Raw genomic sequence first — 15,718 nt, forward strand, 5'->3', positions numbered from 1 at the left:
AATGACAGATGGCCGTTAACTGCCTAAAAATGTCGTGGTGCCGGTTATGTAGAAGCTTCTTTGTGAGGAACATTATGACATGAGTTTCTTACTGCAGTGTAGTAGTGGCTTGCCTGCCTCTAAACCGGTATTGTGAAAATGTAATATCAAATGTGAATGCACTTGTTATTTGAATCATATTACCGTGTTCAATACAATAATTATTCTGTAACAATTAAAGATTGCAGTAATTATATATTGCATTTTCAGGATTAACATTCACAATGTTGTTATAGATGGCAGGCTGGTATAAAACATATTTTTACACTTTTTTAAATATTGGATAGGCCTATATTTTTTTAAGGCTCAAAGTATCCTGTATTTCCCAACATACATCTAAAATAAAGCTGAGCTCTGCTTAGAGAATTGGGTAACTTTGACTCAATGTAAATAGGCTAGAAGGACTGTCTGCATTGTGGGAGGCTAAAAGTAAAAGTGAATGTCAGTGATGTTGAGTTTACATTCCTCTGGCATTTCTGCTCAGCCTGTATTCGTGCAGGTAAACAGAGCAAAGCCAGTTAACCAGAAAAACCAGGAAATACACCATGAAACTTCAAAATAAAAGTAATATTACATGAACAGATTTGGCTCCTTGCACAGGCCAGTAATGTACTTTATGAAGCCCCTAAATGAAAAAATGCTTATGGAGAGCAACACCTTTTGATAGAAAATAATGTTACCAAAATAACTGGTTTTAGATTAATTTAAATAGGCAATTTCCTTTAGAAATAAACTCACTACAGATTATAAATGAACCATTTTTTAGGACACATTTGATCAACTGTTGACATGTTGTGAATTGAAATGATTGTTTGTTTTATGTGTACAGTGTTAAACCAACCTTTTTGCAATCAGCTATTCCTGTGATAATGTTCCCGGTTATAAATCAAATGTTATCTTGTTGCTTGTTACATCTTTTCACTATCATTTTCATTATCACTAATATCATAATTGTTTACAGAAAACAACAGTTATCAGTCTATATCATGGACTGTATCCCCCATCCCCATTTTCGAGCATATTTTCCCCTTTATTCAAGAAAATGTGTGTACTGTACATCAAACATGATATACACACAAAACATTACACAGGTAAATATACTGAGTAAAACAATAAATACAAAAGAAAGAAAGAACAAAAGGTAACAGTTCAAGTAAAAATGTTAAGCGAATACACATTTGGTTCCCATTTCAGACCTTGGTTTTCCTTGAATGTTAAACACCTGAACTTTTCAAAGAACATACATAACATTCATCTGTTTGCATCAATATTCCAATTACTGTATACTATTCTGCACAGTTTCTATTATATTCTGTTTCTATTATATTCTATTTTATTTTATTTACTTATTTACTGTCTGTGACCTAAGATGCATTGGCATAAATACACTGTAGCTATGCAAGCACACATGACAATAAAAGCCTTGAAACTTGAAAATGTAACCGATAACGTCAGTGCTTTTATTTTGAAAGGCCGTCGTCGCAGCGCCTCTCCGGTGAGAGCAGACTGGCTGAGGAGGATTAACGGGGGCTGGTTTGTCCTCCGCTGCATTAAAGCTGGAGCTGCCGCAGCTGCGAACACATCAAAGGCTGTGCTTCTCTCCTCGCACTGCAGCTCCACCGACAGCAGGTCCAACTGGATGCTGGAGGAGCCATTCCTTCTTCTTTTTTTACGCACAACGAGGATCGGTGTCCGGTCTATCACAACAAGGATATAAAAAACGGACATAGGCTTCCTCGAGTTTCAGCCCTCTATGGTAAGCAATGGGCTGCTGGTTTAATATTGGTTCTGTGTGGGCGGAAGAGCACCCATAAAGAATAATGTATGATATTCTTATGATCAAGTCTTTAAGTGAATATATGGTGCATTCATTGGGATTTGTGGGGTTTAAATCCTCTATAATAATATAATTGTATATAAATAGCCTGTTTAGAGTGTCCTTGGCAATGTTCCATAGCCTGTATGATTCCTATACATTTCCTAATAGGTGTCTCTTGTAATCATTATTACGATTTGTTAACACGCTTCAGATGCATTATGGGTTTTTCCACCTTTAATGTCGCTACATGGTTGCTTCTTTATTTTTCTTGTCATTTCCCTATAATATAGTATAGCATCCCCTTCGCGATCCTGCGTAATGGATCATCGAACAACTGCAGTCATGATGTGGGGGGGGGGGGGGGTGATCTGTTTCGACCAAACTGTGAGAGAATATTCATTTAATCTCGCCTGTTTTTGTTGTTTTTTCTTCAGTCGAGTCGTGTCCAGATGCTGCACTGAGGAGGAACCTGCTCCCCGGTTGTGTTGATCCTGAGGCTGCAGTGGGGGGGATTGCGGTACAACAAGGTTAATAATCAGCATCGATAAAAGGTCTTCTGTGAGCAGGAGACCCGACTTTTTAAGGGTGATTCTTGCCCCTGTGCGGGGGGAACGGAGGATAGATCTATATAAAAGTATGGCCACCCTTACTGCGGAAGATCGGTCTCATCCGCCTGCACGACCGGGACACCGAGGACCCAAAGCACCATCAGGGATCGCTAAAAGGCACCAAGGGAGGGAACCAGAAGAACAACGCCAACAAACACTGTCAGACCGCCAACGAGACCAACAACATCCTGAGCACCCCGGAGATCAAGGCGAGGAAGCTGGACCAGGTGGGCAAGGACAAGGCCGGGTCCGGGAAGGATAAACTGGGCAAGGATGCGAAGGAGAAGCAGCAGACTGGAGGAGGTGGAGGTGGGAGTAAAAACCACCAGTGCCTCCTCCTCCTCCTCGATACCACCGCTGGCGCCTCACCGGCAACACTGCACCCAGGTCCGAACGCGCAGGCTGATGAAGGAGCTGCAGGAGATCCGGAGGTTAGGGGACAACTTCATCACGGTGGAGCTGGTGGAGGACAACCTGTACGACTGGAACGTGAAGCTGCACCAGGTGGACAAGGACTCGGCGCTGTGGCAGGACATGAAGGAGACCAGCACCGAGTTCATTCTGCTCAACGTCACCTTTCCAGATAATTTCCCCTTCTCGCCACCGTTCATGGCGCGTCCTGACGCCCCGGTTGGAGAACGGATACGTGCTGGACGGAGGGGCCATATGCATGGAGCTGTTGACCCCCCCGCGGATGGTCCAGCGCCTACACGGTGGAGGCGGTAATGAGGCAGTTTGCAGCGAGTCTCGTAAAAGGACAGGTGAGAGGAGGAAAGGGTGTTGTAGGGGAGGAGGGTGAGAGTCCTTGCATGGAATATCATTAAGTATCAAGCATGTTAATCGTGTTAAGTAGGCTACATCTATTTTCAGCCATGACACGCTCTGGGTATGACCGTCATGCGTAATTAATGTGTAATAATGCTATACTCATGTGCAGCATTAAGTGAGGGCTTTTAGTCTAATAAGGTGAAAGCAGAATTTGATTGAAAAATATGATAATATGTTCTTGTTAATCTCATCTATTTCCTATCATTTCCTTGATTAAGTGTCATTGTTGAACACCAGTGGAGTTATATCTCAAGATGTTTTATTTTATTTGTGTTCATAATCAATTGGAAACATGTCCCAATGAGAGGCAGTCTTCTCATCATATTTATATTCAAATATCATTTTAACAGAAACTCATTCAGGTGAAATGAATGCTTTTTGTTTAGTCTATTTTTAGCATTTGCTCACTGTGTGCTATAGGTCGTAGTCTCCTCCTCCCCCTCTGCCCTTCTGCCAAAGTCATTATTGTGAATATTATTAATCTTTATGTGACTTTAGGGCAGCCATTTCATGCGGAGCAAACCACAAGCGTGTCCTTTATGTCAGCTCTTCGCTGCAGTCCCGGTTTTCTCTCCTTTATTATTGCTTCCATAAATCAGCATCCTTTGACAACAAAGACCCTCTGCTAATGGAACCGTCTCCAAAACCCATCTAATGCAGTCTCACAATATATCTGTATACTCCTATCAGATTATTCTAAAGAAGGAATACAACACTTGTGATGGATAGAAAGACGGATGATTTTATAGAGGTCAGCAGGTAGTCTACCTACCAGCAGTGCTTCCTGATGTAGACTCACTGGATTATGTAATCCTGTCAAATCTGTTTTTCACATCCTCCGTGCACTGCAGCAGCTCTGCAATTCAGATGAAATGGCTGCATCTCCAAAAGCACTGAATAGATTCTCTATTTCTCAACTGGATGAGAATCACAGTTTTCTAACCCTGTTACAAGGTGACCGCAAATAGCAAAACATTAGGACAAAACAACTAAACATAATAAAAACCCACAATCGAAAACAGACGAGGAGAAAAAACGACAACAAAAAACAGCAGCAGCAACAACCCAGTGCGGTACTCACGTGTGAGTCCTTATTCCGTTATATGTATGCCCATAGTTATAACTCTGGACCCTTCCTCTTTCATGCATGGTGCAATTGGGTTTAATAACTCAGGGTTCATCTCATATGATAACCTCTCCAATGGTTTTGATTAGGAGTTCTATGTGTTAAGTTCAATTTGAGCCATTCAATTGTTTTATTATTATTTGTTTTTATTGAGGAAGCAATCTGTTGTGTTTTGGCAGACTGAAATGTATTGAACAGCAGAATAGGTACCCCCTTTAATTAAGACTACATCAACAAAAACATGTAGAAATAATGCAAGAAAACAATATATTCATAAATAAAACACATATATATACCTCAGTTTGTCAAACCATAACAAAATATCAGGCAGATCTTCATTTTTTTGATTATTGTGAGGCGTGCAGCGTACAAAGCAATTCTAATGATGTGCCTGTCTACGTTCAATGGATTAGAAGTTATATCTATCTCAAACCCTTTCTTTAAACTGTTCGAAAGGCTCACTCTTTAGTCGTATCAACATTCATCTCATCCGTAGAGCCTGCCCCTCTGACGCTCTCTGACCGTCAGCAGTATGACGGCGCTGTGGCAGGAGACCTTACGTAAACTGTCAGTGGATTCTCCTGCCCTCCCCCAGCCTCATGCTTTATTTGTCTCTGATGATGATAACATTAGTCCCGCGTTCTCTTTTGGCATCTGTAAACCAAGATAGGTCATGCATAAACCGACAGAGAGAGAGAGAGAGCGAGAGAGAGAGAGAAAAAGAGAGAAACATGTGTCGGTGTGTGTGTTCTTCTTGATTTGCTGCTTGAGGAGATGAGCAGCTCCGCAGTGCTCCCTAATTATGGTGCAGTGTCTTCCCTCTCCAGATTGCTAATGGAAACAATATTGATTAATTATTCCTGTGTGCACTTGTATGTTGAGCTCTTTATCTCATTGTTGCCTCGTTTGCATATGTTCCCTCTAGCTTGTGTCCTAATTTAGCAGGAGATGCACCCGTCTCTCATTCATCAGGACAGACGCAGAGCTATATTTAACCCTTCATACACACAGAGTAATATGTATTCATCCTTGGGCACCAGTTTGCTGTGACAATAGTGATGTGGCTTGTTTAGAAGCTCCCTGCCTATTTTTAGTGTGAGAGGATACACGCGGTGACAAAGTGTTGAAGGGAAAGTCAACGTAACTCCCACGTGTCTTCACCTCTGAGCGAAACACTCACACGATCACACAGGGTGAGGTGACAGGAAGGAGGGACTGAAGGTGACGGCCCGATGGAATCTTTTATGACAGTAATTTAAGCCTCATGTGCCATGCAGGTTGTTGGAAAAAACTGTTGTTTTGTGCGGCATCTTGTTGGATGAAGGTTTATTCATAGTGTGAGACCGTCGGATAATTGATCTCTGTTTGAATTGTTGTCTGGAAAGCAGTGTTTAGTACTCCTGGTTATTCTTTTTGATATGTTATGAAAGCAAGGCTAATTGGTTTTTTTTTTGCAAACATTTCTTTGCTATTCATTTCTTTAAACTGTCATTTTCTTGAGCTCATATTGATGTAAGTTACAGTCTTTAGACATTCAGCGCGTATAATTCAGTTGTGTTGTGTGACATCAGCTGGGAGATAAGAATATAGTGATAGTTGATGAAGAAAACCCAAATATATGCTGGTACCAACCTTCTTAAATGTTACTGTACATTGCTGCTTCTTCCCACTTTGAATCTGAAATTCAGAAAAAAAGTATTTTATGGGTTTCTTGGGCTTTGGAAACTTTCATTTGTCCTTTTTTACATTGACTCAACAATCAATATTATAAACGCTATGATTGATAGAGTCGATGATAATGAAATGGATTGTCAGTTACTCTAATCAAAACTGATTAAAGGGGTATTTCTTCAAATGTAGGGACTCACAAGTGAAAGATCAAAACTAAAACATTTTCCAAATTGAAAGAAAAGACACAAGAAACTTTTTGTCCCCAGTATAGGTTAAGCCTTTAAAAACTGGATCCTACATTACCCATAGTGCAACTGGATAGTGTTTACCCAATGCCTCTTAAAAGCAGACTTTCTGTAAAAAATGTCGAAGCCAAAACCGAGATTAGGGTTTTCTTTTTTCTTACACTTAATCGGAGTTCATTGTAACTGCACAAGGATGAATGAAAGTATTGTGTTGTTGACAGTGTGCAGACAGCAGACGATACACTAAACATCTAACAACAAATAAGACATTAATAACACGGTGGAGTTATCCTATCCACAGCGCTCCTTAATGATCTGATGAGGATGATGATGACATTGATCCCTGTTTGTTTATTCGACCCCGTTAAGCACATGCCTTGGTTATGTAATCCCGCCCCAACCCTCTAGCCCACAGAGCTGCTTCCCAGCATGCACTGGGGCCTTCCCTCCTCTGCCCATTGACTGATCTCCATTCACACGATTACCCAGCAGCCACTTTACACGAGTGTGTACCTCTCCACGAGCGAGCGTTTAGCTGAAATAGATAAACACTGACACGGCACTGTATAGGCCCGGGGCGCTCGGCTAAATACACACACACACACACACACACATTTTTAATTACTCTGTCCGTCCATCTTTGGCACACCGAGCCATTCTTGTGTGCGACCACAATGGCGCTAATTAATGCTCAATTTAATCTTTTCATGTTGAAGACGTGGACTTCCTGGGAGATTTGTGTAGTTCCCCTCTTTCACACACTCTCTCTTCCCCTTTACTTTTATGATATTGTTAAAAGTATCAGTAGAAAACGGGACTTTAAAATGTCATCCTTTTTTTATTTGAGTTTCGTGTTTTAAGTTAAAGGTTACATTTTGTTCCAAAAGAATTTCAATGCAAACTCAGAATAAGTACCATTTTAGCTAAGACTACATCAACAACAAATTGAGAAATCATGCAAGAAAACAACATATTTAACCATAAACAAAAACACTTGAAGTAAACAGAGATAACCTATTTTGTTTGGGTGATATTTACAAGATCAGTTTATTTATTGCAAGTTATTGTTATTGCAATATTCAAAAATATCATTGCATATTACTGCCACATGCTCCATTCATAGTTACAAATCAATGTGAAATTAAAATCAAGTCAATGTGAAATAAAAAACACAAAGGTTGCTCTCTGCGATTTGTTCAATGATAAAAAAGATAATGCTACACTCCCTTCCTCTAACACTGTGCTAATAGCACCTCTTAAAAATGGCTAATTGCCTGAACGATATCCATTTTAAGGTAATGACAGCAACCACATGGCAGCATGTGGAGATATACATGGTAATACGTTGCTTGTGATTTTGAGAAGAGAACAAGATCTCCCAGCTTTCCCCCACTGCTCTGCGACGGTAGCCAACCAACAAAGTGCATTATCTGTCAGCCTCAGTAATCTGTAACACAGGCCACAAGTTTTCATGCAGCGCCTCATGGTGACACCCAGTTGGTTTGTTTTCCATTCAAAATGCTCTGGGACTCAAGGCCAGTCCCAGAGGAACGCTGCACGTATCTACCTGAATGAGTCAGTTATTGTCTCCTCTATTGACTTTCTCAAAACAATTGAAAAACCTGCCAAACAAAGGGAACGCTTTTTCTACTTTCCAGTGCAAATCAACTTCCACTAATAATTCATTGTCTTCTTACTAAAGATCAAATCAGAATACTATCCAGGGGGGAAATTAGATTTTGGGACAGTTTTGCTCCGTTTTAGAATAAAATACAAAGATGAAATACAATAGAATAAACCTTTTTATTTAAAGGAAATAAGTTCAAGTTCAAATGTTGAATGCGTAGATAAAATTAAAAAGTATAAAATATTTATATAAACAGAAATCAGAAAACCTTTTTTATCCCTGGGGGAAATTATAAGATAACATAAAATAGAATAAAAACCTTTTTATTATCATAATCATCTATGTTAAAATGTGCACATTGTAACACAATATATAACAGCAATAAATATGTACAAATGTGTATTTACAATATATACAATGGTGTAAAAGCATTAATGAAGACAATATGGATGAAACCAGATTATTGCCTCCTGCCTTTCTAAAGTTGTCTGACTTCATTAGAAGTATGTCATGCATCAAATACACTTGTCTTTGTTTATAGCAAGGCCCTTATATTGATTAAAATCCAATGGAAAAGACAAGCTCTTCAAACATGTGTGTCTGTTTGAGAGAGACACACTGAGTGTGGCTAAGCCCTGCAGTGAAACGAGGCCAGTGTTGCTACAGGAATGGAAACTGTAACCCTAATCTCCAGATCATTCAACGTTATCACTTCATCTCCATTTATCCCTGGCACCACTGTTGTCCCAAAATAGCAGAGACAGTATGCAGTAGGACGTGCTGCTTATCCATCTGATGTCATGGGTGCAGAGAATAAACACTGGATAGGCAAAATGTAATCAACTCTCTGATAAAGGGAAAAGCTTAGTCAAATACCAATGCTATCCTTAAGCTAATGTCGCTATAAAGCTAAAGTTGTCTAATCTCTCTAACCTTCACCTGAATATTTTATTTAGTCTTTCTCAGTTTCTAAACAAAAGTTGAAGGTATTGCCCTGCAGTAGTTGTTTTAATCCTAATGTTTTCTCAGTAGTCACGTTACATTTCCGTGGTTATCATAACCCAGAACCACACTTTTTTTAATACCTTAGTTGTTTCCTGTAAACAGGTGTACATCTTAAAAAGACTTATTGTGTTTGTGGTGTTGACAGAATTGAAACATTTCATTGAAATAAACAAGTATTTTCCTAGAGACAAAGTCCCATTTGATCTCTCTGTAGCTTAAGAAAGAAGAGCATGCCTCTAAGATGATGATGACTACATGATAACTGTATTAGTTTAAGTTTAATGGGGGCTACTTTTCTTACCTTTCGACCGAGCCAAGCGAGCTTTTCCCACCTCTCCAGTCTTTATGCTAAGCTAACGCAGCTGTAGCTTTATTTACCTCACATACAGATATGAGAATTGTGTAATATACTTCTTAAAATGTCAAACAACATCTTTACGCAGCAGCTGGAGAATGAAACCACTTTATAAGTTCATCATGTGTATCAGACTACATAACAGTGGTTGACCCTCTGATCTTCTACAGCGGGATAATGGATGCATTTATCCGGCGTTTTCTTCCTGGAAAACAGGACGGGAGTTTAGCTGCAGGATTAAAAGAGCACATTGTGGATGTGTGACAATATGAGGGTATTTACCTGCAGTGCAGCATGCAGAGGAGCTCACCATCTAAAATAATTCCATTAGTATTGGTTTCAGTGGAGTGGTCTTAGTGCCTTTATTTTCCTGCCAAGAAACGTCCTGGGTCGAGGGAAGTGGTGCAGTGTTACAGAACTGGTACAAACACGATGTACTAACAAAGTAGAGCGAATAGTCAGGAGAAAAAACGAGTCGACAGAAAACCATTTACCAACAATGTTTAGCTTGCATTAATACCTTATTAATACTAATGCACCACTGTAATGTCATTTCTTAACATGTTATATATTGTAGTACAATGTGCACATTTGACCTTTAACCTCGTGTTTATATCATGGTTTATATACATATTTGTCATATTTTGTCATAATTTTAACTTTTTGTGTTTGTATTTATTTTATCTTTTTATTGCACATTCTTACTTTAACTTCTTATGTTTATATAAATATATATATAATTTGTATCTTTTTTTTTATTTCATTCTAAATTGGAACAACCAATTCATTTTCCCCCAGTGTTTTTTCATGCGATAATGGCAGAAAACACAATTGAAATGCCTCAAATATGGAAATGTTCTGTGTTTCTCTTTTTTAATATCATATTAAATGTATATCTTTGGGTGTTGGATTGACAAACAAGACATTAAAGACATCACATTGGACTTAATTAGACCAAATGATTCATCAAAACATCATTGGCAGGTTAATTTATAATGAAATAACATTTAGTTGCAGTCCTACAGAAGAATCACTATAACTGCAGAGTTACCAAAGACATACTGTGCAGTCAGAACCATCCCCGGAATTGTGATTTTCTGTGATTCGGAGTAAATGTACTTCAACAGTCTTGACGTTTATATGAATCACACCTCTGTCACGGCTGTCTGAGTGTTTCTATGTGAAGACAGTTGTTTCCTTTTTCTATTCATCCTCCCACACACTCTGCTTAAGGGGAAGACTTGGCACTGCTGGCAACGACAGAATAAGCAGCTTTATCCTCACACCCACTCCTTTTTTCTCCATTTTTCTTTGCCCCCTGTCATCCCACACTTATTATTAGCTCCAGTGTGTGAAGTAGGGAGGAGGGGATTTAGCAAGGGAGTGCCTGGGTGAAAACGTCTCTTTGTGAGATGTCACGGTGCTCTGAGTGAGATGCTTTAGGGTTACATGTTATATTATTTTCTGTCATATTTACAAGCCTTTCATCATTTAGCACAGTGGATGCTTCTGGGTCTTCACTTCCCCATTGCCCAGTGTGGTGATTGGACGTGACGTTTTAAAAGCCCGTTCGTTGCCTTTTAAACATTGATCTAATGCCGGTCAGCCTGCATTCAGACCACTTGTCTTGTCAACGTTTCCCCTGTGGCCGTGCATTCACCAGCAAGTCGGTTCATGTGCACTTGTGGGCTGTGTCTCTGAATTTCTATACATTGTCTGTGATTTTGACAAGACCAATCATGACAACCAAAGTCATCTTTCTTTTTATAGCACATCCAGATCAGTCAAATACACATTTTATATACTTTTTCTTAGATTTCACCCAAAATATTCTTCTTTTTGACACAGGAAGTCATGTCATTATGCTGAAAGACGTGAAAATTAAGAATGAATATCCTTCTACTTAAAACCACTGTGTTGAAAATGTCTGGTAGCAGCGTATTTGGTGTAAAGACTTTATATGATTGTCCATTAAATACATTTGGGTTTTGGACTGTTAATAACACAAATTAAGACCTTTACAGATGTCACCATGACATTTAGATAATAGAGATGGCTAGTTTTTCCCACAAGCCATACATTTAGTGGATTTACCAGGAACATTATCGGCAGGTTAATCAATAATGACTAATTGCAGCTTTAAATAGATGCTGCAGTCACCCCAACAATTCTGCACATAATTCCGCTCTAGATTTTTGCTTTCTGGTAAACCGACCTTCAGATTTGCTCTATTAATGTCATAATTAAGGAAAGCAGAAATACATGAATCACTTAATGGCAGAGATGCTTCCTTGATTTAGATCAATGCCAACATCGAATCAATTGTACTTTGGCTCAGGGCCTGTTTGTCTATCCGATTTAGCGGAAATTCATTCAGTATTTGGAGGTTTTCCTTCTGAGAGACACACATAGTTAACATCAGTTAGCATTGCAAGGGGTCCCTGAGTAAAAAGACAAGCTCCTTGGCTTATGATTTGTTTGGATAATCTCCACATTAACACCGCTTATATAACTGTTGAGATTTGAATCACCAACGTTATGCTAGTTTTATGCTGTACATACAAACTACATTGCTACAATTGCTAAGCTAAAGGCAGCTAATGTTTGACTTGATCACATTGAGTTTTCTTATTTACCCACTTGTTTGCATACGCCTGTTTTTAAAAGCTTCAGACATTCTTGATTCGGGTATTTACCAACACTACTTACTTACGTATTTTGTGTCCTTATTTCAGGCATCTAAGCAAAAACCCGTTAAAAAAAATGTTGGCTTTGTGATGAGCAAACCGGGAGTACTAAAATGCTAACTCATATCCATGTTACAGGAATCATTCCTGCATCTATTAAAGACACAACCTTGGTTTCCTTATTGTTAGCTACACCTCTGTTATAAGGAAATATTGATTGAGCAGCAAACTGTATGCTACTTTACTCTCTGGACACTGGACAGTAGCGGCCAGTTTGCTTCTGTATTTTGTACTTTTCCACAAAATGCTAACTTAATTTCCCTCTCATCCCTCCCCCTTTATCTTTCCTCACAGGGGCGTATATGTAGGAAAGCAGGGAAATCCAAGAAAGCATTCAGCCGTAAAGAAGCCGAGGCCACCTTCAAGTCCCTGGTGAAGACCCACGAGAAGTACGGCTGGGTGTCTCCGCCTGTGTCCGACGGCTGAGCGTCCGCCGACCCTCCAACCCCAAGCGCTAGCCGGATAAAACCCCAGCTAGCACCGACACGCAAAATGACACACCACGCTAACTCAACAATCTCCCATCTTCACCTTTTGCTGTTACACTTCTAAGAGTTTTTTCTTCTTCTTGGTTTGTGTGTCTGTGTTATTATCTTTGGAGGTTGTTTTTTTGTTGCCCTCATCTCCACAAAACTCTCGGAGAGCAGACACACCGCCACCATCTTTCGTTCCCCTCCCTCTTGCCAGGGAGATACTTCTTTCCCTCATTTTGGAAAGACCTGTGAGGGAGGTATGTGTGTGTGTTTTCTCACTCCATTGGACATCAACTGGGAGTGTGTGCACGTGCATAGGAGTGTGCGTTACTGTCGGGATTTCTTTTTTTGTCCTAACGCACACCATGCACGTACGGGAAAAATCGGTTACTGTGGACTTTCCACCCATGTGAAAAGACTACTGAATGAAGAAGACTCATCCCCCTCTCCTGTCCTCTTATCATCCCTCTCGCTCCCTATTTCTCTACAGCACTGAACCGGCGTCACTTCCGCCATCTCTCTCTGTAGCCGTCAGGTCATTACATATAAATGAAGCTGTTAATGTTAATATATGGGCAGCGCGCTGGGTTTATACTTAATCGTAGGGGTGGGGAACCTGCGGCCCCCGGGCCGTATACAGCCCGCGAGACAATTTGGTACGGCCCTCGAGGTAATTTATAAACACACGCAAAAAAGAAAAAAATTAAAGAAATCTAGACCGCAAAATAATTAAGCAAGCGAGTGCCTGTTTTCCTGGCCATGGTCAGGGTCCTTGAACACAACACGAGCCTAACGTGTCATCACGTGGTATATGTCTCATCTGACAGGGGTGTAGTGCTGACGGAGAGCACCAGAACGCCACTCCGGGACTTCCAAAAATTGCAGTACCCATAAGGAGCCGTACACATGCCGCAGTTTTGCGTGGCTGTGTCTTTAGTTGAAAGCCCAGTGGCGATCTGTTCATCTGACATACTGATCATACAGACAGTCAATAACTGTGTTGTTATTAGCATCTGGTTAGCTAGCTATGCTAACGAATATAAGAAGCTTTTTCTCCAACCAGTGAGGTAAATGCACATCTTTATATGATCATTATAGTTATAAAAAAACAAGAGAATAAAGTAAACAGGTATAAAATACTATATGACAGTAAAAAAAAAGTTGTTATTAATAAACAAGAATACAGTTTGAAAGGGGAGTGATTTGTAAAATATCCATAAAGAAAATGAAATCAGCGTACAGTTCTGTTTCATATGGGTGTTGAGAGATGTGTCCATAGATCTCCTAATGTTGCTCTCAAAGTGCACCAGATTGATGCTTTTAACTTCAACATTTAAAAAAAAATCTTCCCGGGGGAGCATGCCCCCCGGACCGCCCTAGAGGAGATTAGGTCCCCCCCACTTAAATCATGTCCACATGGATAGGAAACTAAATACATTTGGACACATCTTGTGTCCACATCTTTCTGTTTTGGTGGTCATGCCACAACGTGCACGTGCCATGCTGCATAGCGCTGAGTCATGCTAAGATATCTGGATTAATAGGTTGCTTTTTCTTGCACAGCATGAAAGAAAGGCCAAATGAATGCTGGTGATTTAGTATTTTTAAGCAGAGGTCAATAATTTGTACGGCCCTCGGAGGGTGTTTGGAAAAATTGAAATGGCCCTTGAGAGGAAAAAGGTTCCCCACCCCTGCCATAAAGCTCTATTTCATTTTTCATTTAGGTCGTATCGTACTTTAGCTGGATATTGATGTTGTACATAATCAAAACTCCGCCACCATTCTTATCTCTATCCTCTTCTGAACCGATTGTAACCATGCATTGCAACCTCTGAATCATCAACAGATGAGTCCAGGTGTGATTCTGAGATAGTCAGTATGTGTATATTATTTGATTCTACCAAATGGCAGAGTTCATGCACCTTATTCCTCAAACTACACACATGCAAGTGAGCAAGTAACATTCCCTTCTTTGGCAGATTAACAGAATGTGACATTATTGTCATGTGTTCATAATTAGTTCATATCAGATATACCTTAAAAGTCCAGTGATACAATTAGGTTCTGGAGTGCTGTGGGGGGCGGATTATCAGCTGTCATGCCTCAGGAAGGCAATCTCTCCCCTCTCCCCACAATTTAGGGAGTAGCTATTTCCTTTTCATTCTGACTGCTTCAGTGTAATCTTCATTAATGTAGATGTTGGTCCCTCTTAGATTTGTGGCTCTCTCCAAAACCGCTGATCTGTCCTTGAACCTCAGGAACTTCACTACTATGGGTCTGGGTCTGGTATGTTAAAAGTATTATGTGTTCAAAATACAGTACTTGAGTTACATGTACTCAGTAACTTTACACCACTGGTATTCACAGCTTTAAAACAATGACATACTAAAGCAAGAGGTTGTAAGGAACATATTATGTAAAGGTTAAAAAGCCGGAAAATCACAAAAACACCACGGATGACGTCACTCACTCAAACACCTCCAGAGGAACGTTGATCTCGTTGCAGTTGCTGGCGACATTTCTCTATGTCCTGCAGTCCAGAGATCATCAGATTCCTGAGAAAACAGGCCCATGTAAATGTGTTAACATGGTGTTTATTTACAGATTGGTGTCATTTATAAGGTTATGTATATAAAACTCACAGTTTCTGGTTGAGTCCTGCCTGGCTGCTTGGTGTGAAAATCGCTAACGATGATTCCCAGCTGTCGAATATTCTCGATAAATTTCTCCAGATGCTCCTCCAGGTTATCAAATTTCTCCGCCATCTTAATTATCTGTATCTAAACTACTAAATATAAATATAAGCTGTTCCGTTTAGAGGAAGCGGTTTTGTCAAATGTTGGCTACGACAGTCGGAACACCGAAATGCTTTACGGTAAGAGACGGAGCCAATTGGTGTGGTGTTGCTGCTCGGTAACCTAGGAACGACTAATGACAGATGGCCGTTAACTGCCCTAAAATGTCGTGGTGCCGGTTATGTAGAAGCTTCTTTGTGAGGAACATTATGACATGAGTTTCTTACTGCAGTGTAGTAAGTGGCTTGCCTGCCTCTAAACCGGTATTGTGAAAATGTAATATCAAATGTGAATGCACTGTTATTTGAATCATATTACCGTGTTCAATACAATAATTATTCTGTAACAATTAAGAATTGCAGTAATTATATATTGCATTT

General features: G+C 39.9%; 1 protein-coding gene across 1 annotated transcript; it reads left to right on the forward strand.

Moving 5' to 3' along the window:
- Nucleotides 1-1,632: 1,632 nt before the first annotated feature.
- LOC117455306 (ubiquitin-conjugating enzyme E2Q-like protein 1) lies at nucleotides 1,633-12,810 on the forward strand. The gene is given in 5 exon segments (XM_034094751.2): nucleotides 1,633-1,795; nucleotides 2,293-3,078; nucleotides 3,080-3,151; nucleotides 3,153-3,227; nucleotides 12,365-12,810. Coding segments are annotated over 4 exon segments (618 nt in total). The 5' UTR covers nucleotides 1,633-1,795; nucleotides 2,293-2,739; the 3' UTR covers nucleotides 12,497-12,810.
- The last annotated feature ends 2,908 nt before the right edge of the window (nucleotides 12,811-15,718 follow it).

This window comes from Pseudochaenichthys georgianus, chromosome 11, assembly GCF_902827115.2.
Source record: "Pseudochaenichthys georgianus chromosome 11, fPseGeo1.2, whole genome shotgun sequence".
NCBI lineage: Eukaryota > Metazoa > Chordata > Actinopteri > Perciformes > Channichthyidae > Pseudochaenichthys > Pseudochaenichthys georgianus.